The sequence below is a fragment of the Falco biarmicus genome, chromosome 8 (genome assembly GCF_023638135.1).
Source record: "Falco biarmicus isolate bFalBia1 chromosome 8, bFalBia1.pri, whole genome shotgun sequence".
Taxonomy (NCBI): domain Eukaryota; kingdom Metazoa; phylum Chordata; class Aves; order Falconiformes; family Falconidae; genus Falco; species Falco biarmicus.
In genome coordinates this window covers 33,594,884-33,618,409 of record NC_079295.1, presented here as the reverse complement: position 1 = coordinate 33,618,409, position 23,526 = coordinate 33,594,884, and the positions used below count along the sequence as shown (strand labels likewise).

Genomic DNA, 23,526 nt, shown 5'->3' with positions numbered 1-23,526 from the left:
GCCCAGGCTGCCTGTACCTGCCTGTACCTGCCCAGGCTGCCTTTACCCGCCTGCACCTGCCCAGGCTGCCTGTACCCATCCATAGCGCCTGTGCCCGCCCGTACGGGCCGGTGCCCCCTGCCCCTCGCACGGTGCCGCCGCGGGGCTCAGCCTGGCCGGCGGGGAGGCGGGCACCGAGGTGTTCTTCACCGGCGCTGGCGTTACAGGCGCCTGGGCCGTCAAGCGGCGAGCGGGAACCCGCAGCGCCGGGCCCTGGGCAGGCGAGGAGCAAAGGGCGCTGCCGCTCCAGACCAGCTTGTGGCGACCGAAAGGTGCTGGGGCAGGAGGAAGCGTCCGAGGGGCCGCGTTCCCGGGCGCCGGGGGCGTTTTGTAACGTGACGGGGGCGCCGGGGCAGCTTTGGGCGCCTGAGGAGACGCTGGCGGGAGGGCGCGGGGGCCGGGCGGGCCCGGGGAGCCGCCCCGGGGCAGGGGCGCTGCCACAGGCGGCGGCGGGGACGGGAGAGGCGGGGGCCCGATCCCGGCGCAGCGCCCGCCCCTAGCTATGCTCCGCTGCTTGCCAGGAAGGGCCGTCCCGTCCCGTCCCGTCCCGCCCCGCCGCGCCGCGCCGGGAAACGAAAGCGAAAGGCGGCGGGGACGGGAGCCGGGCGGCCATGGCGGGGCAGCGGCCGGGCGCCTTCCCGCTGCTGGTGCGCGGCGACTGGGGCGCCGCCGGGCCGCCGCCCGCCCTGAGGAAGAAGCTGCTCTGCTACTTCCAGAGCCAGAAGCGCTCGGGCGGCGGCGAGTGCGAGCTGCGGGCCGGCCCCGGCCCCGGGCACCTCCTCGTCTGCTTCGCCCACCCCGAGGGTGAGCGGCCGGGGCGCGGTGAGGGGGGCGCGGGGCTGCCCCGGGCGGCGGGGCCGGGGCCGGTTCGCGGCTGGGCTCCCCGCCGATGGGGGCGTCTGGGGGACTGTAACTCGCACCTCCTAACTTTCCGCAAGTAAAAAATGTATACTGACTTAATTATTGCCTAGGATGTAGTGTGTGTACTGGCTAGGGTGTAATACACAAATCCGTAGTATATAACACGTCATATACGTAATGTGCAGTATACAATGAATAATATTTATTTGCTTAGCTATATATGCTTAAATTCGGTGCTTAGTGCTAACCTGTAGGTTGCATTTTGAGTAACTCTAGGCTATAAGTTAATAAGTCTGTCCTGCCAGGTATCATATATTAGTTTCGATGCACAGTAGTAGTCTCTGCACTTGCAATAATGAAGCTTATGTTAATATGACTTAATATATATCGTGACTACAGATGCATATTGAGAATATGATATGTGATATGCATGTATTTATATAAACTTGCAGCAAGGTGGAAAGCATTTTGTTGCAGCTATGTTGAATGTGTACATATACATGCTTGTACACGTATGTGCATTAACACACACATGTATACACCTTTTTTTTTTTTTTTTCCTGCCTTCATGCTTCCCGGTTGCTGACTCTCCCAGCTAGCGAGTTCTGGGCATATGGCCCCAAGCTGTTTTGACACAGGCTGGAAGACGGTGTGCAGGGTGTGGGACTGGTACTGGGACCCTTGTGCTGCAGCCCCTGCCGGGCACCAGCCAGGAAACATGTGGTAGAGCTTCGCGTCACATCTCTGCTGTTTTTTTGCAGAAATAATATCCTCTGCTGTCCTTCCTTTTCTTTGCAGGAAGAAAGTCTTGTGTGCGCTGTGTCAGCATTATGAGTTTAAAACTCTTTCATTTTGTGGGACAGAATATGCGTCCTAATGTAATGGTGGAGAAGTGCTACATAATTATAGTTGTATTTCTGTTCAGACTCTCACTGTGTTTTTTTTTAAATTATTTTATGTAGTGAAGCAAAGAGTTCTTGAAAGACAGTCTCATGAGCTGTGTGTGGGAGAAAAAAGGAAATTGAAGTTGATTGTCACGGAGCCTGAAACGGCACTAGCTCCTGAAGGGGAGGGAGTAGAAGACAACGTAGTTCCCACAAAGGTGAATAAAAATTGTAATCCTAACCAGAGCTTTGAAGTAGCAGTGAAAGTGTCAAACCAGTCACTGATATTTTGCTTTCATTTTGTTTTAGGCTCTGAATGCTACGAGCAACTCTCAAACAAAAGGTAAAATGTTACCCATCACTCTCAGTGCTGATTATTCATAAACCAAAAATGTTAGTGCTTTTCTCCACACAATAACTCCAGGTCTGTGGGGAGTTGCGTGGAAAGTTTCTGAGTTTGGCAGCCTGATTTGGTTTGGTCACCAAGGGTGGAGTTCACCTTGCCAGACTTAGACCATGCACCTGGATTTAGCTTCTAAAATAGCCTTTTTAATCAGAGAATCATCTCCAGAGAGGGATTTAGTTCCCTTATCCTGCATAACTGCTCTGAAATCTGCATAGAAACACCTAGATTGAAGGTCTGAAGCCCAGGCCTGGCGTCTTTGTGCTCCCTACAGTTAGGAGAGACTGTAAAGGCAAGTGGTACATCTCCCCGGTACCTCAGTGACTTCGGTTGGCAGAATATTGCTGAAAGAGAATCTAAGCTTTATGATTCAGAAAGCAATCTCGAAAAAAACTGCACACCCAAATATACCTGCATCTGGGAAGAGTAAATACTCAGCCCCAAGACAGACCAGTTAATCAGGAGGTCCTTCAGTAATTACCCCCCTAATTTTACTTTTCTGTATGAAGCCTTGTTTGAAGCCATTTTGGATGGGTTTCCTCCTTTCAAAATCAGGTACTTAAAGTTGTCATCTGCTGTTTTCTTAGTTATACTAGACAGGACCCTGAAAATCTCCAGATGCTGCTTGTAATTGGTTTGTTGGGTCAGCCTAGCTTTTGGTTTTGGTTTTTTTTTTATGCTTTCTTCATTGGACATAGTGGAGCAGATGATTTCTGTTGGCAATCTAGAAATTAATAACTAGCATCTGTAGAGCTATTGCTTCTGTGATTATTATTATTTTTTTCCTCTTGGGATAATGCTGGTAGGCCTTCGAAGGCAGCTATCTTCTGTAAATGTTATGGCTTTGGTATTGGTTATGGTACCTTGGGAGAGCTTGTAAACCTGGCGAGTGGGCAGAGGCAGCCTGTTTGTGCTGCCACCCGCTCAAGCCTTCCCACCCCGTGTCTCTGTCCTTGGGGCTGCGCCCCACAGCTGGCGGGTTGGGCACTACCCTGGGATTTAGGGATTTTTGGGTGTTCTTGAGCAAAAGCAAGCAGAGACCTTGCCCCTGCTACGCCCATCCCCAGTCAGGTGTACAGCGGCTCCACAGAGCTCCGCTCCCCTCAGTCGCATGTGTCCTGTGCCACAGCCAGAGGTGGTAGCCTTGGAGGTTTGCACTGAAGGCGGTGAGCACCAGGGTTTCATTCAATGCTCATTTCCCCACCATGGTGCAGGGATGTGCTGGTTTACCAAGTGGAGATGGACTCCTGCTCCTGCTTGTGTTTGTGGGGGCAAGGAGTGGAGAGCTGCCTTTGTTTGTGAGTATGGCCATCTTGAGCACCCTGGGGTGCCCTTCAGCCTGTGCTGGTCCCCCACCATCCTGCAGTGCTCTGTAACTTGTTGGACAGTTGTGTCACCACATACCTGGGTGACACTTTTAGTTTACTCTGGCACGCAGAGGAGCACGTCATTCCCGTTCAGAGGTTCTCTCCTGCCTCCACCCTCATCTGCCCGCAAAACTGGGGACATGCCTTCCACTGGCAGCTGCCAGACTTCTGGAGTACTCGGTGGGCACCCCTGTTATATCTTCTATCTGCAAAATTTTGTTGCATCCCTGCCAGACTTTTATGGACATGTGTCCTTCAGTGCTGTCATGCTGCACTGATGGTGGGGCATGGTGGTCATCGGGAGGCTTTGCATCAAGTTGTGCAGAGCTACTGGTGGTCTATGGTGCCTGTGGATGTCCCGAGCTCTGTTCAGGCTTGGTATGCCTGCACCCATGTTAAGAAACAGATGCAGAGGCTGCAGGGTCTCTCACAACCCTTACCAACACCTGAGCAGCCATGGCCAATTATCTCAATGGATTTTATTTTGTTTTATTTATGTCTCTGACCCAGACATACACCAGTGATCTTGCACTTGTTTACTCATGGCTGGTTTTGTGCCACCAAAGAAGCTGCCTGCAGCCCCGCAGAATATTGCATTTGGGCTGTTTTGGATCACCCTATGTCCCAGGGTACCCTGCAGGTAACCTTTGATTGGTTAGGTGATCTCTTTTCTTGGGAAAGGAAATGAGAGAAAGGGTAAGAAAAATGTGTATTCCAGGAAATGTGTACCAGTGTGTCATATTGTTTTATTTCTCTTTTTATTGAAGATGATGCAGAAGTCTTGCAGAAAGCAGAGAGTTTTGTTCAAAACAGTGAACTCCAGGAGGAAGCTGGCTCTGCAGAGAACATCACAGAAAAGTCTACGGAGACCTCACCTTCAGTGGTGCTTGAAAACATCGAAAGATGCAGTCCAAAATGCTTATGTATGCTGTTGGAGAACATCAGCGGCCTGGCAGTAGATGATGACTTCACTGTGGAAGTGATACCTGAAATAAATGTTGCCGTAGTTACCTTTATAAAAAGTATTGGTAAGACAGGAGGAACATAATCGTTTATTTCCATGTATGTGTATGTGTATGGGTAACAGCTTTCGGAGCTTGATTCCTCTTCCATTAGAGATTCAGACAGTTTTAAAGAAGTGCCTGGGCTGTAGTCTCTCAAGAAAAATCTAAGTCCTATAGATATATACAGCTCTGTGAAAATGCCTGTGATCTAAATATTGCACTGAAAAAAAGAAAGTTGTGGCATCTTCATTGATTGAAATTGGATGAGAATGTTTCATTGTCTTTGTCTTATTTTGGGTTGGAATGATTAATTAGAAGTGCACTGAGTGTGGAGATGAATTCTGTGAATTATTGAAGTGTATGAAGTCTCCATTTGGGAAGACAGCGAAACAGTGAGAAGTGCTTAGTTTTGTTATACAAGAGGTGGATGGAAAGGGAACACAGACATTGTGGTAGTGAATAGCAGAGTAACACGGCTGTGTGCATTTTCCCTCATTTTATTACAATGGAGTTATTTGGAACCAAAGACAGTTTTGCTTCAAATGCAGGGAGAGGTAGACTTGGCTTTTTTCTCTGCCGGAAGTGATAGCCAAGGCTGATAATGACCCAGGAAAACACAGTAAGCTTATACTGCTCTTCTGTTTACAGATACTGAAGAATTTGTCATAAAATGTTCACAAAACAAGAGAGTTAAAGAATTCAAAATCACTGCCAGGCTTCTTGAATTGACCCAGAGCATCAAGGCTGAAAACATACCGGCCAGTGTTTCCACAGACTACCTCACCATTTACTTTGAGAGTGTGCGGAACGGAGGGGGGCCCGTGTCAGACATCCAGCTCTTCCCTGAGGAGAACTTGGCCATCATTACTTTCTGTGATCGCAAAGGTAACGCTGTCCTTCGCCTGACCAAAGTGCTCCCAAGTGGAGGACCTGAAAGAAAATTGCCACAGAATTGGGCACTGGGAGAAGCCTGGCTTGCTGTCACAAAAGCCAGTGTACGCTGTCCCATCCCTGGGAGGTGCTCTGGATTTAGACATACTGCTGTGTGTCTGGGGTTTCAGAAGCTCTCTGGGTTTTTATGTTACTGAAGGTTCATTTTAATACCAGCTTTGTGCATCAGTTGTTTCCAGTGATGTTTTTTCCCCATTTACAGAGCTTCTTAGCTGCAATACAACATTAATTGTACTTACAGGTATAGGAAGTAGGATCTATCAGTGACTTCAGCTTTCACAGTTAGCTTTCAGAAACTGATTAAGGTCAAATATCTTCATTATTAGGTAAGAATAGAGCTAAATAACAATCTTGTTACTGTTCCTTGTGTTGAATCACTGTCCCGTTTTTGTGCCAGTGCAACCTCTGGTAAATATCTCTGTGTTAGGAGGCTTTTGGCTTAGTTAATTCTTTTACTTTTAATTAAAGGTATCTGTCAGATGATTGGTTTTCTTTTGACTCTCAGAATTTACTTAAGAATGTTTTTTACATTGATTTAATATGTAAATTGGATCATTGTAATGTGGTTTTAAGACCCTGCCAACATCATAATTCCTTTTCTTTGTCTATTCCCACTGAAATGGAAAAAAAAAAGTAGTAAAAAGCACTGGCACAAAGAATTTTATTTTAATTTGAGAGTAAGGAGCATTTCATATTAATACATTGATATGGCCCTGCTCTGTGGTGGAGTTTCCTTCGGAAATGAGAGCAAGGTGTAGCTGTACAGGTAAATACAGGCACAAGCATATTTACTGAACTGATTGGACCCACGCCTCTTGCCTTGTCCCCTGCAGAGTGGTTTGGAAATCAGAAAGACACAAAAATAACTCTTTCAAATTAAAAAAATAATTGTTATCGTATTCAATGTAATAGTTATAAGAACAGAGTCATTTGCTTGATTTGAAGTTAATGATGTCTATGTGTTTGTATGTATGTGTGCTAATTTTAGATCTAAACACAGTCTTGGAAAAGCAGCATTTACTGCAAGAGACACCGATTTCTGTGCATCCGTATTATCACTCCCTGGGAACAGCGCTCTATGGAAAAGAAAGACCAACTATCAAGATGCCAGACCCCATTGGGGTGCCAGTAGATCCATATGTATGGCAGTTTCTAGAAAGGCAGGCTCAACTGATCCAAGACATAAACCAGGAAATGGCACTTTGCCATTGTGAGCTAAAATGGCCCCAAGCAGACTGTGCGCACCCAGAAATTATGTTGTGCCCGTCGTCGTCTCTTTCCACGCAGAAAAGGCCAATGATGAAGCTGATCAAGACATGGAAGCAAGATGCTTCTGCTGAGTTCTCACGTATCATGGCACGCTATGTAGCTATAAAATGTAACGTCAATTCAGTGGATTGGGAAGACCTGAAAAACAGATTGGCGAAAGATGTTGCTTTGATCATAACTGATATTTCTGAGGAGATGGTGGTGATTGCAGGCAACAGAGCAGCCGTGGACAGTGCAGAGAAAGAAGTGAGGGAATGCATGGAAAAAGCCATGAAGCAAAGTGAAAGGGAAAAACAAAGCATAGAAATTTCTGTGTCGGTGATCCCAGGGAAGTATGCTGTTCTGTGCAGTGCTGGGCTAGAAGAGAATATTCACAGGGAATATCCATGCTTAAAGATCTTTTATGATGACACAAAAAAAACTGTTCAGTTGTGTGGATTACCTGCAGAAGTATATAAAATCAAAGCTGACTTACTTGAAAATGTATTGAATATGCCATGTACCACAGTTAACATTGATCCCCATGTTTTCTGCTATCTACAGCGTGTAGATAATAAAACAATGTCAGAGACGTTATTCACTAGGGAAAAAATTAATAGTTTTTATGAACTTGAGGATGATACTGTGTTGCTGTTTGGAGATACTTCCAAAGATCTTTCAGAAGCAGAAAAGCAAATAAAGACAGGCTTATGTTCTAAGTGCATCAGTGTGGAGGATGGTAAGGTCATTAAAACGGAGCAGTGGAGGAGTTGTCTTGCCTCCTTGCATGAGAAGTACAGTTCTTCCCAGGTAACTGTAGTCATTGATGAATCTGTCGAAACCAAAAATATAGTGATTATTGCTGGCTTTTCTAATGCCGTAACAGAATTTTATCAGGAACTTAATGATTTTATAGATAGAAACACACACGTGGAAAAAGTAATCCCGGCTAAGTTGGTGGTACTAGTGGAGTTTGTAGAAAAGAAAAAATCCAGTGTTTGTCTTGAATTGAAGAAGAAGGGTGTGACAGTATGTTTTGACACCAAGACACCATGTATTTCCCTGAGCGGACCAAGAGCAGAAGTGCCAAAAGCAGTCACCATGTTTGAAGCAATTCTCTCAGCCCTTTACTCAAAAATTGTGCCAATTGATAAACCAGGAGCCAGAGAGTTCTTCACTGAGAGGAAAGAGTCCTGTGTTTTTGAAGCAAAGCAGAGATTTGGCTGTTTGATTAGGCTAGAAGAACGACAACAACAACAGAAAGGTGAAAAAGTTGGTTATAAAGAGAAAAGAAAGCTCTACTACAAGAAAGTGCTGCCAGGTGGAATTGTAATAGCTGTTTATAAAGCTGACTTGTGCACTTATCCTGTTGATGTTGTGGTAAATGCATCTAATGAGGACTTAAAACACATCGGTGGCCTTGCTGCGGCACTGTTAAAAGCGGCTGGTCCAGAACTGCAACAGGAGTGTGACGAGCTGGTGAAGAAGAACGGGAGTTTGCAGCCTGGGTGTGCGGTTATCACGGGCCCTGGGAAACTCCCCTGCAAGAACATCATTCATGCTGTTGGTCCCAGGTGGAGGAAGGATGAAGCAGAGAAGTGTGTGTTCTTGTTAAGAAAGACAGTGAAGAAAAGTCTGCAACTGGCTGAAACATACAATCATCGCTCCATAGCTCTCCCTGCTATAAGTGGAGGGATTTTTGGCTTCCCACGGGAGCTGTGTACGTATTCGATTGTATCCTCCGTCAAGGAGACCTTGGAAGAATCCATGGGGGACAGCAGCTTGAAGGAGATTCATCTTGTGGATGGTGTGGAAGAAACAGTTAGGGTTCTGAGCGAGACAGTAAAAAAAGTGTTTTCAGCTGAATCAACCTCCCCGATACTGCTGACGCAGCACTTGGAAACCGATGAGCTTAGAGAAAGCCAGAAGGAGGAGAGAAAAGAGGATCTGCAGGTGGATAGAGGTGATCTGCAGATGGTTACAACAAAAGAAGGACTTTGCATCCGAGTAGAGCAGAAAAGCATTCAGGAAGCCATGGTAGGTCTTTGTGTTAAAAAGTTTGCTTTGTCCCTAAATGAGAAATATTAAAATACTTTCTAGAAGTAACTATGTGATATGTAGCTAAGTTGGATATTACAGGAAATCGGCACCTGTCTGGGCCACTGCTGTGAGTCATGCTAACAGGAGAATGTAGCTTTTTTTTTGTTTTTAAGTTCCCTTGGATGGGTTAAAGACACAGTCTGTGAAGAAGTTACTGGGCTCTAGAAAAGTGACCCCATAGAAGGGTACATGCTCAAAGTCTAGACCTGATTTTACTTACTTTTTTCCCTATCTTCTTTTTTCATTCTTTTTGCTAACAGAGTTTAACTTACCTAGACCATCATGGCTCAATTTACACCTCTGACATAGCTTCTTTCCCTTATAGGTTTTTTCTTCTTTTCAGTGATGCAAAGTGCATCTTGATAACCAGCACCTGATTTTTATACTTTGTCATGTTTCAATATTATTTGCTTCAGTTGTCATTTTGATGCCTGTAAAAGCCTGTTCCAATAAAAGAGCAATACTAGATGTAAAAAACCCCTCAATATGAGCCACATTTAAAAAACTTTGTAATTAAAACGTCTCCAGTGGAACAAAGAAAAGACTTCAGGGCTTTGGCTGTTTTACTTCATGAGAGCACAACCACCTCCTTTCATCTCATTTTGGTGCATGAGGTGCTGCTTTTCTGATAAGGCATAGACAATCCCACTTCAGTGAAAAGGAGGAAAGACACATTAAACTTCCTACATTACGTGTACCTTCTACAGTACATACATTTTGCACCCTGTGGTGATGCTAGAGAAGAAGGAGCAATGCTGCAGCAGTTCTTTACAAGGAGATGTAGGAAGGGCAGGGTCTGGGGAGCGGGGGATAAGGCAGGCTGCAGAGGCTGAGTTTATTTCACCTGCCCAGACATTGGTGTCTGCTCAGGGTGAGGTGAGTCACAGCCTTATTTCCACCACGGGCTTGACAGCTCTGCCTGGGTGGATGGATGACCTGCTTACACACAGATACCTGTGGTCTTGGTACTTAAGTGGGTCTGGTGCTGCCAATTGTAGGTTTCCTACAAGCTCAGGAGTATTCAGCATGCAGAAAGTGTGCTGGAAACCAGGTTATTTCTCCATTGGCATCTTGTTTCTTGTGCTGTGTGTTGCTTTGGTAGTGCTATTAGTCTCTATTCATATTTTTACTTGAAGTCTGGCTACAGATATTTTCATTTCAATTTGTTGCAGACAGACGTTATTGTCAACAGTGTTGGCACAGATCTGAAGTTTGGTGTGGGGCCTCTTTGCAAAGCTATGTTGCAAAAGGCTGGATCAGCACTCCAAGCAGAGTTTGACAAAGCAAAACAAATACAGGTTACTGGTCAAGGGAGCGTGATCTGCACCAGTGGATATGCTCTGGACTGCAGGTTGGTGCTTCATGCCATAGTTCCCCTGTGGGATGCAGGAAAAGGACAGGCCCTGAAGGTACATTTTAATTATTTTTTTTTAAAAATATATTTTGAACACAGATTTATTTGGGATCTTATCCTGAAGTTTCAGGATTTAAAATAGTTTAGATGACTTGACTGCATTTACTTCTGTTGTAGTGACCTTAATGATGCCTTGATGCACTGAGAACTTTTTCTTGTACCAGTGTAGTCTCTATGGAACTAATAATAAATGATGCCTTATCCTTTTTTTTTTTTTAAAAAAAGGATCTTTGCTGTGTTTTACAGACCCTAGAATGTATAATCAATTCCTGCTTGAAGAAAACTGAAGAACTTGGACTGAAATCGATCACTTTCCCAGCTATTGGAACTGGAGGATTTGGATTTCCTAAAACTGTTGTTTCTAAATTAATGTTTGATGTGGTATTCAAGTTCAGTAGTAGTCATGCTCGGAAGACTCTTCAGGAAGTTCATTTTCTCTTGCATCCAAGAGATACAGATAACGTTCAGGTAGTTCTTCTTAGGACAAAGCCCTGGATGTTACGTACTGTTCTAGTTATGCCTTAGCAATCCATTGTAGTTATATTGCTTAAGGGAGCACTTTCTTACTGCTGTGGGCTGGTGACAGCGGGATGTCTCTCCAGTGTCTCACTCAGCATCTCTGAAATACAAACTCTCAGCAAGCACAAGCTGTAGACAAAATTGGCCTTGCTGCTGGCACTGTGTAACACCTGTAGGTGCTCACACATCTTCTGACAGAGGAGTTCTGGAAATGCAAAGGCAGTATCTATTATCACACTCTCCACACTAAGTCTTCCACTGTTATTAATGATAGCTGAACATGACTGTAAAATGTGTCAGATAGCTCAGCTACATAGCTGTTAATGTTAATTACAGAAATATTCAGTATATAAACTCTGAAATACTATCTATGATACCTTTTTTCTCTTCTTAGGCTTTCACCATTGAACTAGAACATAGGATAGCTGGAGGTTGCAGTGCTGCAGCACCACGGTCAAGTAAGTTGTGTAGGGGCAGGAGGTGGGACACTGAGGAGAATGTAAATACTGTAAAATGGTTTTATACCCAGCAGGAAACAGATGCAGTGTTATCAAGACACAGAACATTCTTTTTCCTCCCAATGGACTGGCATTCTTAAACTCCATTTGTAAAAATCTTAGAGGAGTCTCTTTTGTTGAGGGCATGCTCATCTCTTGGTGAGGCCACTCTTACCACATGGAAGAGGAGGGTATCCTAGTAGGAGAACCATTAGTTTGTCCTACTCAAAGGGTCGAAGAACTTTGTATCACTTTGCCAGACAAGCCATAAATAACATGTATTTCTGTACTTTTACTCTCCTGTATGGATATACAGAATGGGTAATTTCCTTTCCATTTATTAATTGACAGTTTTGTGACACAATAGCAAAAACATATGTGAACTGCATCAACAGCAGAGCCTTATTCATAAGAATATATAGCACTTTCTTCTCAGTTGCTGTGAGTGTCGGTAAAATTAAGTTAAAAGTGTGCAGATAGAATATGAATTAGATAAGTTTAGACTAGAAGTAAGGAATAGTTTTATATATGTGAGGGTAAAGATGAAATAACTTACAGAAGTGTTGTGGTGGGATCTCCGTTACTGGCAATGCTTAACCTGGATAGGATACTCCATTTCTTGTAAGAGTTAATTCAGGAAACTGTTACAGAGCTGGTCAGAACAGATAACCCCAAGAGTCCTTTCTGAATTTATATTGTGTGAATTTACAGGAATAGAAATGGTTTCACTTTCATAGTACTTAAACAGGAAGAACACTATGCCTTCCTGCTTTCAGAAATGGAAGGTAGAGAAAGGCAGAAACGCTCCAGGTCCATCGAACTGATGTAGAGCATATTCCTTGAAAGGATATTTTGAAGTTGCCATCATTGGAAGACAGCAATACCCTGAAGTAAAGAAGTGGTGTTTTAAGGTATCTTGCTTTCCCTTGCAGGTTTCATTAGGCCTGTTTCAACTGAAGGATTGGGAGTTCATGAAATGCAGATTGGTTCCATTACGCTCCAAGTAATTAGTGGAGATATTACCAAGGAGGATACAGAGGTTATTGTAAATATATCCAATCCAACATTTAATGCCACATCAGGTATTGTATTGAATATGTAGTTCTTTAGTGATAAATTTAGGCTAATTTTTAGAAAGGTGTAAGGGAAAGAACTGTCCATATATAAAACTTTCATGAAGTATTTTTCAGATGAAAGAGTCAAGAAGCAGATCTTAAACAGGTTTTTACGTGTCCTGATAATCCCATTTAGTTTCCAAACTACTCAAACAGAAGGCATCTGACCAGATTTTTCTTGTTTTAAAAAAGAAATGCTTAAACAAAGGGGAATTTTTAAGTCAAATACAATTCTGAAAAATTGCTCTTGTCCTGGTATGTTTCACTGTAAGCCAAAGCCCTAGTTAAGTAAATTGACCCGTAAGAAGCAGAGGATTCTTTGGTGACGTTGTGAACTGCAAATATGAAAGACACCAAATGATATAATTCAAAGCAACTGGAGAGTTTGGTGAGGGCCATACTACTGGCTGGTGAAATGATAAAATAGGAGTTTTTCTTAATGATTTCTAATCATAACGAAGGCAGTGTTCTCTCTGTACCCAATGCAGTCTGTCATGGTGGGTACTTAGGGGAACTGGCAAGGTATTGCACTTTGTGGGATCTTGCCATATGAGAATTTGGAGTATTTGTAGAGTACAGAAGCTGGGTAGAGTTTGAGGAGAAATAGCTAAGTTGACTTAATGAATGTGAATGCTTTTCTTTTCTAATTTAAGGGGTCTTCAAAGCAATTATGGATGCTGCTGGGTCCCAGGTAGAAGGAGAATGTACTAAATATGGTATGTTAAAGTGTACTATTGTGTTTCTTTTTTTTTTTCTCTCTGAAAACTTAAAAGTTGTTTTACAATTCTCTATTCTGATGGTATAATACATATTTTATCTGAAAAAGTTGTTTTAAGATTCTCTTCTCTGATGGTATAATATATATTTTATCTGAAAAAACAGCTTGCTTTCTTGGGAATTTTGAAAAGTCCTGTTGTTGTTTTGACACCTACTTCAAGAATTTTTATTTTCATAACTGAACAGAAGATGGATACAGTTTTATGATGCTAGTAAGTGCTGGGAAATTATTGTAATTTAAGTTCTTTATCCCTGAAATTACTTAAGCATGTTCCTGATGTAAGAACAGAAACAGTCCCATAGACTTGAGCATAATTTTTAAGCTCATCTATTGTCAGCTACAGGAGAGCTGAGTTTTGAAACTGTACAAAGTGGTGGAAGACTGTCTTTTGGTGTAAGTGCACGCAGAACTGGCTTTTAAAAGCTAATAGCAAATCTGGGCTTATATTCACAAATACGTCATTATTTTTTATTGGAATAATGTAACTCTGCTTATCACCTTGATCATGAGTTCTTTTGTAGTCTGCATTCTGCCAGACCAGTAGAGCAGTAAAACACCAACTCACTGTCGTTGGCCTCTATGAGCACCGAAGGGAACATGTCCTGCTTGCATAAACAAAATGTTCCTGCTCTGAGTCTACAAGTTAACTTTCAGCATGGAGTTTCTTGGATATTCTTCCCAGCCTTTGGCTCTGCAGGCTCTCCCCATTTATCAGCCTGATCCGAGTGCATCTAACAGAGCATCTTACTATCAATTGTTACCTTTATGACCAGTGAAGTGGTATGTAACTCTGTGCTCATCAGTCCATTCATCCTCACAACGTGACTCCATTTTAAGGTGTTTGTAATCAAACACAAGTGCTCTGAAAAACACGAATGTCTCTTTAAAGTTTCCATACCACAGTTCTTAAACTGGTTGGTTATTATCTTAATGCTATTATTTTAACCATTCAGCTCTTCTGCAGAATAAGAGTTTGAGCTTTCAAGGAGTAAGTGGCATAAGAAAGGATTTCTCATATAAATGAATTGTGCACATTCTGCTGGCATGCTTGTAAATAGAAGTGAACTGTGTTTTAAATTCAATGTAAGTTTTTAAGTTGTACTTACTAGGAAACTACTTTGTAGCAAAGATCTCAGGGAAATCAGAAAACACACCATTACTTGAATTACTCTCTCAAAGAAATTCTACAATCAGAATATTTACAGAGAGAACCAGAATCAACTAAAACCAGGATAATATAGCTCATGGTGGATTTCTTTCCACTTTTTCCACTTCTTTTCTAGCATCAATACAACCAGCTGTCTTATTTGAAAAGATAGCTGCTTTGAAAATGTTATGTCTCCATCTTCTCTCTTCCAGCTGGTCAGTCTCAAAATGGCTTTATTACTACACAAGGTGGGAATCTGTTGTGCAGTAAAATCATCCACTTGATTCACAATAACAACGTGAAGAGTCAGGTCTCCAAAGTGCTTAACGAGTGTGAGCTAAGGATGTACAAATCTGTCGCCTTCCCAGCAATTGGAACAGGTTTGGATTTTCTTGGGAAAGTGAAGAGGGCTGTGATGGGGGATAGTTCAGAAACTGGGACTGAGTTAATAACTTTGATATGGATAACAGTAGGCTTGTACAAGAAACCCTGTAAACTGTGATTTGTGAAAGTTCATTTTAGTCAGTTCAAACACCACTTGCGCACTTCAAAAATGCTGTTTTTTTGAAGTATAAATATTACAGTCAATATTGATCGAGCATGAACACCTAAAGAAAAACTACTGCTCCATAAAAGACTTTCTGCCCCAAACCAGACTGTGTATCTCAGCTGGCCACCCTGCACCTTTCTTAAAACTTCCCATAGACTTTGCTTTGGGATTTTCACCATGCAGAAGGTCTGGAGTTGGGGTTTGTAGGCAAAGAAAGATGGAGTTGTCCCGAGACCAAAACCTTGCCTGGCTGACTACAGAAATTGTGGGCTGGGTACCAAATACCTGCAGTTTACACTGTGTTTAGGTCTTGTTTCAGCCTGTCTGCTCCAGCAAAGGGCTTGAGACAGGCTGGCTTGCTTATTTGGCTTAAACTTCTGGTTAGCTTGGGGAGTGGGGCTTGAAGCAAGCATGGTATCTTCATCAGACCAAGGCTCCCCTTGACTGGAAAAAGAAATTGTGAGCTGGTCCTTGCTCAGCGTGCCAGGTCAGTGTTTGGACACTACAGTGATAGTTATGTCAGGTCACCTGGACAGCCAACATCTGCGTGCTGGTGTCACGATGGCTGTCCAAGGGATGTCATAGCTGAAACTGGCAGGAGTCCCATCAGCGTTTCAGGATAAGCTTTAGGTTGCCCTTCAGGCTTGTTGTAGGGGAACAAAAGCAGTTGTTTTGATTGAGTTTGGTGTTCCTGTTTGTTGTGGTTTAACCCCAGCTGGCAACTAAGTACCACGCAGCTGCTCATTCACTCCATCCCCCACCCCACTTGGATGGGGAGGAGAAACAGAAAACGGTAAAACCCATGGGCTGAGATAAGGACAGTTTAATAATTGAAATTAAGTAAAAAATTACAATAATAATTGTAAAGAAAAGGGAGATAAAAAAGGAGAGAGAGAAATAAAATGCAAGAAAAACAGGTGATGCACAATACAGTTCTCACCACCTGCTGACCAATGCCCAGCCAGTCTCGGAGCAGTGACCAGCAGCCCCTGGCCAGTTCCCCCCAGTGTACATACTGGGCATGATGTTCTGTGGTATGGAATATCCCTCTGGCTAGTTTGGGTCACCTGTCCTGGCTCTGCTCCCTTCTGGCTTCTTGTGCACCTCCTTGCTGGCAAAGCATGGGAAGCTGAAAAGTCTTTGGCTTGTTGCTAAGTAGTGCTTACCCCAGCTAAAACATCAGTGTGTTATCAACATTATTTTCGTACTAAATCCAAAACACTGCACTGTACTAGATACTGTGAAGAAAACTATCCCAGCCAAAACCAGGACACTGTGTTGAAATACACTGCAGGCTTGTGCCAAAATCCTCTGCTGATTTAGGTTTGGTTTTACCTTGGTACCCAGTTTAAAGATGGAGATAAGAGTTAGCGATGTGTGGGTTTGAAAATATCGGGAGGGATGCTATGGCTGAAGTGCTTGTTAAGCCCTCAGTGTAAACGGGGGGTGAATCTCAGAAGGGCTTCCTGGGTCTGCGTAGGGTGTCAGTTCCTGAAGCTCACGAGCTTAGGTGTAAAGCTGAGGTTAAGCCTGGGGCTTTGGCTAGAAAGCATCACGGGGGAGGAGAGGGGGGCACCAGCGTGTATGGACTGGGGATGTGGTCTCTGTTTTCTGGATGCTGCCTTGATTTAAGTACTGTTCACTGATCTTTTTATTTTTGTCTAGGTCAAGCAGGACAGAGTCCAGCAAAGGTAGCTGATGACATGTTGGATGCTATAGTGGAATTTGCAAGCAAAAGATCAGTACGGCATTTGAAAAAGATTAAAATCGTAATCTTCCAGACAAATATGCTTGGAGACTTTTACAAAAGCATGAAGAAAAGAGAAGATTCAGGTTCATGCACAACAGATTCATGGATGTCTCTGTTTAAATGTAAGTAGGTGGATTTTCCATGTGTGTGGGCACATAAAATTAAAGATCTTAAATAAAAAGGCTAATCATTAACATATATTTCTTCACAGCATTTTTTGGGGGCAAAAAACAACTCACTGAGAAGAAAAAGCCTGTAGTTTTGGAGAAGAAAGTTGATGTAGCCACATTTCAAATTTGTGGAGAAAGCCAAAAAAATGTGGATGCAACTGAGTCCTGGATAGAGAATTTAATTTTAAAGGAACAGTTAGAAAACACTATTTCAGATGAGCTAATCGAAAATTTGGATGAGAAGCAAATTGCCACTTTGGCAGATCTCCAGAGAAGAAAGCATGTTACCATTCAGCTTGAAAATAAACTTTCCCCACCCCGCATTAAAATTTCTGGTATTAGCAGGGATGTCTGTTTTGTTTTTGTGGAAGTTCAAAAAATGATCCAAAAAATTAAGGATACTGAAGAAGAACGATCCAAGGCAGAACTTGTTTGTAACCTGGTAGAATGGAGGTATTCAGGAAGCTCTGACAGCTTTGTTGCTTTTGATAAACTGACAAATATGCAGCTGGAGGATGCCAAAATAGCTAAAAAACGACATCTTACTGTCAAAATTAACAAGAGGAACTACAAAGTGGATCTGAATACTCTAAAGGCTACAGATGAGCAAGGAAGAACTATAAACATACAACGTGTGCCCAAGAATGAAGGTAAATTACAGCTTTGTTAATTAAAAAAACCTTTACTAGTGGTTATTGAATGATAATTCTGATAAATGCAAACTCAGGGATTCCAAAGAAGTAAGCTATTCCATAGCTTTTTTTTCCATTTTCTTTTTTTTTTTTTCTTCTCCTTCTCCCCCTCCTCCCACAGGCATGCCATAGCCAGCAGTTCTAGTTTCATAATTAGTGGTAGGTATGACTGAAATCAGATCGTCTGTTTCATATACAAGTATTCTCCATACATATGTGACTAGTGAGCATAGATTTCATGCTTAAGTCTGACAAAGGAAGAGGTGTATGAAGACTGCATAAAATTCTTCTGTGGTTTTCAAACTTGTTTTCATTAGATATTGTTATGGGGATAATTAAAGAAGATGTAAAGTCTTAACAGTGCATTACAGAGGCAGTGATGTATTGGGGGGAGAGAGAGAGTATTCTTGGAATAAAGTATTGCATAAGGTACTGTCCTCTCAGCCTTCTATATGCAGTTGGTTTGTAAGACATGCCTACAAACCAGAGCCAGATATCTGTGATAATAATGCAATCTTTGTTTTGCAGATAAGCAGTCAATAGAGCTCCCTGCGCAGTGGGAAGACATGCAAAGGGAACGGGTCAAACTGGTGAATCTCAGTCCATCACATCAGGAATATCTGAAAGTTCAGAACAAATTTAAGAAAACCTGTCCCAGCTTTGTCATAGAGAAGGTGAAATCCTGGGGGCGGTGCAGAGGGGAAGTGAATTCTTGGGCTGAGAACATCAATATACTTTCTAAATATTTGTAAGGTGTCTGCAGCGCAATACACCTTTCATATCTTAGTCTCCCCAGCACTGTACAGAGTGGATATAAATCAAATCAGATTTCTTAGGAGTTGCCCTGCCATTTCTGCCTTCTAATAATGCAAAACCAGTGACCATCAGTCTTCAGGCTGACTGTGTTCAGCTAATGTGGTACTCGCTAGTTAATATGTTATTTCCAATTAGGGAATTCTTTATTGCAATGGAAGCAAGAGCAGATGCATTCAACATACAAAGGAAAATGCAAAGTCCTTGCAGACTGGTCATAAAGCTCTTTACTATTTTATTACTTCTTCCTTGTCAGTCCCAGAGCCTTTCAGGCTAGACTGTTGGTTTTGACCAAAGTGTCAAGATTTGTGATCTAGTGCTCTTGTTTACTGAAAAGTCTACAACACAGTGCACAGTTTTAATTGCAAGGGAGAAGATAGAATTATTTAGAATCAGAAGGAGCAATAAATAGGAGAAAATACAATGAAATTAAGAATAAGTGTTTTAAAAATCTTCCATCATGAGATTCAATCAGCATGGTCTGACACAAATAGAAAAAAATATTAGTGTACAATAGAAAAAATCAGGTAATGACATGAAGTCTTTTCCATTGAAAATGGAAAGCTGCTACACCAATGCCTTTAAGATGATACTTTGATGCAGACACACTGTTTCCCCCCGAGCTATATTCACGTTGTTGGCATAGGGAGCTAGCAACATCTATCCTCCCACCAATTTATTTTTATATAGGAGTTTCTTATGGGTTGCTAAGCTACACAGTAAAGGAAGTAATTTTGACTTCCAAGCTGAGCTCTAGAAGAGAAACTTAAATTCAACGTAATGCTACTGCTACATTACATTGCAGTAATGTTTCCCACTCTTTAGTGGGAAAATCACCAGTAAAAATGATTAGGATATACAGAAGGCGTCTTACCTCTTTGCCTCTAACAGTGGTACAACAGACTATTCCTAAAAATGATAATGCATAGCTATTGTGATTGCCTGTGTACCTGGTGTATACTAGGCAAGACAAATGTATGCCAAAAAAATCCCAAGCTTGAAAACCTCTTGTAAACTACCTTGGTTTCTGATTTTTCAGGAGGCTCACATATTCAGTTCCCCAACCCAACCCACACACTAACAGGGTATAGTGAAAATTACCATCATTCTTTCAGTTTGGTTTGGTTTTAATGCTTTCCTGCCATGATAAATGTGGTCCCTACCAGTGTAAATGTAGCTCTGTTTTGTAACTTTGCAGATTGAAAGAATACAAAATCCCTTCCTCTGGCAGACATACCAAATAAAAAAAATATCTCTCTGCACAAAGAACAACAATGAAGATAATGAGAAGTTGCTATTTCATGGGACAGCTGCATCCTCACTGAGCACAATCAACTACAGTGGGTTTGATCGAGGATTTGCTGGAAGGAATGGTGAGTCATTATCCAGATCAGTTTATTTCCTAGATGTGTATGAGGTGCTAAGGAATGTCAGCGTTACAGTGTTGTCAGCACAACATGAAGACTGAATAAAGCTGGAGAACAAAATAATAACTTCAGAGCGTAATCTATATGGACAGAGGAATTAACCTGTTCGGTTAATCCCTTGTTGATGAATGCCTCCATCTAGAGGGTATCAGAAAAAGCTCACCTGCCCTGAAATCAAGCCTGGGCAGCTTTTGAGAAATGGTTTGTATGATCTGCCTACAGAAAGGAACAAGGACCACTGTTCAACATCCTCAGCTGAGATACCAACCACTAGCTGCTGGTATCTCCTCTCTTCTTGGACAAAGGCAGGTAGCAAAGTAGAGATGCAGATACTTCTGTTGCTTGTGCTATCCTTATCTTTGGAGGCAATCAGAAGAACCCACTCCCCTACTGTTTTTATGCAAATGAAATCAATTTGAATTCATTAATTTAATTCTTCCCCTTTAATAGTTGTTGGGGACAACTATTAAATATTTAGCAGAAATACTTTCCGCATTAGTTCAAAGATTGTTTTGTTGTGTGCCTCTAGTACAGTCATGTTATGTTTATTATTTGGTAGCATTCAGAGATGAAGGACAGGATGCAAGAAGTGGAACTTGGGCTGAATTGAGGTGCCAGTCCTCTTAGAGGTCCTGCAACCTTACTTCAAAATCCTTACTTTCTGTTCTTAATGCTTTCTTCCTTAAGATGCAATTGTACCTGCCTAGGGCTGACTTGATCTTGAGAGAGCTGGACAGCTTAAATCAGATCAAGTTGACACTTCAGGGTGGTCTGGATCCACACGCAGACATTTCTCTGCATCCTCTAGATGTACTTATGCTGATATTTCCTTGAGAAAATGAAGCCCAGCATACACAAAACACATGTGAGGCTGTGCACAGCTAGAAATGGCAGCCACTGTTTCTTTTTAAGACATGACCAGAGGAGATGTAGTTTCACTTACCTGCTCTTTGGTAGTGCTAGGAGGTTGAATTTACTTGGGAAACAAGAGCCCTCGATCCCCATGTCCTCTCCCTATGAGTATTGACATCCATCTCTCCATCTCAGCCACGATTTACAATAGGAAAGGTATGCTTCCCTTCTGTCAGGCTGGGTAGCCATGCAAAAATATCCAAAGATCAGAGCAGCCAGATAGGAAGGACCTGCCTGCCTTGAACAGCTTTCTACCAATGTCAGGAAGAAAGAAATCTGTCTCAAAGAAATGTGATTTCATCTAACATGCTGTGAAGTATAACTAGAATACTGTAATTATATGGTCATTTTAAGTGGAAAGGGCTCTGAAGATTTGCAGTTTGATGGATTGCAGGGTAAACAACAAGACTAAACAGAGACAAACCCTTTTCCCCATAGGAAAAGGCAGTCAAAATCTGGGTGTTGATACTTACCCAACATCTATGCAGATTCATATTTGATTCTGATACAACAGATTAGTACTAAAATTTGCTGTTTAAACTTTAACCAAATTTATAATGTCTGCAGAGTTTTAAAAAAAAGGGGGGGGGGAGCTTTAGAGATTTTTATTGAACTAAGAACACTAACTATATTTGAAAATGTTATCTTTCCAAACAGCTGCCATCATTGGAAATGGAACCTACTTTGCTGTTGATGCAAGCTATTCTGCTCAGGATACCTATTCCCGACCAGATATGAATGGCAGAAAATACATGTACTTGGCTCGGGTCCTCACAGGGCAGTACTGTGTTGGGAGCAGCGGACTAATCACGCCACCACCAAAACACTCAGCAGATCCTACTGACCTGTATGACAGCGTGGTTGACAATGTGAATAATCCAACAATGTTTGTCATATTTAGTGACATTCAGGCATATCCTGAATACCTTATTACTTTCAGAAAATAGACTGGAAAAATTTAGCGCCTTTTACATGTGGGAATTAACAGGGTAATTCTCAATGCTTGTTTACATCTAGGTTTCTTAAACTAAGTGCTTATCTGTGCGTTTAAATATGTCTTCAAACTATCAACGCAATGGGGCCAAGATAAATAAGTATTTTAGAACATGCTATTTCAAAACTCGATTTCAAATTCAGTTATGCAGAGGTGTAGGCAAGAACTGTGAGAACAGCCCTGACCTCCTCCTGTGCAAGCCAGAAGGGACTGGTAGGAGAGGGAGCTGCTCTGCCTTACTTTTAGCCTGAAGTAAGAGGTTCAGATAGGTCAGCACACCTCTGCAGGTTCCTACTGCCGGTACTCACCATGAAGCACCAAATCCTACCCGTGAGGATTTATTTTAAATGCTCCATGTTGGGAGAATAACCTTGCTCACCAGCAGAGTTTTCAATCCTCCTCAGGCATCCGCTCACCTTTGTTGGTGCTAAGAGTCCTGAAGAAAAAAAATCCAATATTGAACAAATTTCATTATTCCCTAGGTATAATTTCCTATATTCATACCTGTTTCTTAGGGTCATTCTCCACGGTCCCCCACATTATGTACGTCCAACTTCCACACACAGTGTCATTGCTTCTGGAATTTTCAAGACAGTAAAGAGGGACTTTTAGTTTCTTTTGGTCAGTACCGAAACATGAACCCTACTGTAGAATTACTAATTTGCAGAGAGTCATTGACAGGGGCATAACTCAGTTACCGCACTTAAACCATTTGAAAATTTTACAAGTTCTGTAAAGCAAGTAAATAATGACATTTGTACATCTTACTTAAACTGTACACTTTAAGTGATAATCTTACAACTGCCAATCAAAAGCCATGTATACCTGTTTAATAAAAGTAGCTTTAAACAGTTACATTGTATTATCGAGTTGGTTATACAAAGGAACACACTGCAAGTGGAAGTGTTGCTTTACGGTTTAATATCTTTGTTACAATGATGCTATAAATAGTGAGAAGTTGAAAAGTCATATAGGTCAAAATTGTTTTCTTATATTGTCTGGATGACAGATTTGTGCACACAGACTCCAGGAGAAGTTACTCTGCCTTAGTCCAAAGGAGACCTGTGCTGCAAATAGCTGCCAGGATGGTTTAAATACCTGCCACAATGATCTCATTGCCTACAAAGGGGAAAAGTGCTTGTAGTGTCTGTAGGTGGCAGGTGGCAATATAAAACGTTTCTGCTCTTCACAGCAGATGCCTGTGCAACACTTCAGATGAATGTCCTGCGTGAATTCTCACTTACAGCAAGACAGAGTTTAACCCACTCCTGCTTTAATAGATTTTGTTCCCTGTGAAAAGGTGAGGATGCTTTTCTCCCTTCTCTGCTTTTTGGGGTGCTTTTCTGTATTGTGGAAAGACTGCAGCAGCTAGAGTGCCTCGGTTTAACTGACAGCACCAGGCACCTGCCAGCTTCTCCCCTTGCTGTCAGCCAGCTGCCAGGTGAGCTGGGACACACCGGGACACACCGCTTCCTATTTGCGTGGCCCTCATTTTAACCGAGCGCCTTGGCAAGCAGCAGGAGCTGCAGGACGAAGCACTACAACCCTGACAATCTTCACCCCCAGCGGTGGGGTAGAAGTTTCTTTACTAGTTCCTGTGCTAGAAACTCGGGGACACCGTTACAGCATTGGTGGACTGAGAAGCTAGAAAAAGGCCGTGTTGCCTGTCGAAACCGCAATCCCAAACTGGAGGGCTGCGATGGGCTGGCTGCTGGAGGACCTTGGCTTCCAGGCAGTAGGTTTTCACAGTCTGGAGCAAACTCCTCAAAGCACAGGACTCGCAGGGACAAGGAGAGCCGTCTCGGGGAGGCAATGAGGGGCCTTGCTGTGCCAGGGACCTGGTGCGCCAACCCTAAACTGGCTTTAAGAGCGGCTGGGCAACCACAGCCCG

The 23,526-nt window shown here is 42.6% G+C and overlaps 1 protein-coding gene across 2 annotated transcripts; it reads left to right on the top strand.

Moving 5' to 3' along the window:
• Positions 1-599: 599 nt before the first annotated feature.
• LOC130153382 (protein mono-ADP-ribosyltransferase PARP14-like) lies at positions 600-22,490 on the top strand. Of its 2 annotated transcripts, XM_056348031.1 has the most exons (17): positions 600-843; positions 1,863-2,002; positions 2,094-2,127; positions 4,322-4,582; positions 5,207-5,443; positions 6,498-8,794; positions 10,030-10,266; positions 10,518-10,739; positions 11,185-11,248; positions 12,220-12,369; positions 13,056-13,118; positions 14,540-14,707; positions 16,543-16,749; positions 16,839-17,447; positions 18,018-18,163; positions 19,501-19,675; positions 21,299-22,490. In XM_056348031.1, the coding sequence occupies exons 1-17, from the start codon at positions 651-653 to the stop codon at positions 21,586-21,588; spliced, it is 5,493 nt and encodes a 1,830-aa protein (XP_056204006.1). In that variant the 5' UTR covers positions 600-650; the 3' UTR covers positions 21,589-22,490. The 2 variants fall into 2 exon arrangements, with proteins under 2 accessions (XP_056204006.1, XP_056204007.1); XM_056348032.1 differs by lacking the exons at positions 600-843; positions 1,863-2,002; positions 2,094-2,127 and adding an exon at positions 3,996-4,194.
• The last annotated feature ends 1,036 nt before the right edge of the window (positions 22,491-23,526 follow it).

What these genes read in the sequence shown, in the direction of transcription:
- LOC130153382 (XM_056348031.1), top strand. Translation starts at nt 651, where the DNA reads ATGGCGGGGCAGCGGCCGGGCGCCTTCCCGCTGCTGGTGCGCGGCGAC. An exon ending in GAGCAACTCTCAAACAAAAG is followed by an intron (nt 2,128 to 4,321) that starts GTAAAATGTTAC and finishes TTTTTATTGAAG; the next exon opens with ATGATGCAGAAGTCTTGCAG. An exon ending in ATGGATGTCTCTGTTTAAAT is followed by an intron (nt 16,750 to 16,838) that starts GTAAGTAGGTGG and finishes ATTTCTTCACAG; the next exon opens with CATTTTTTGGGGGCAAAAAA.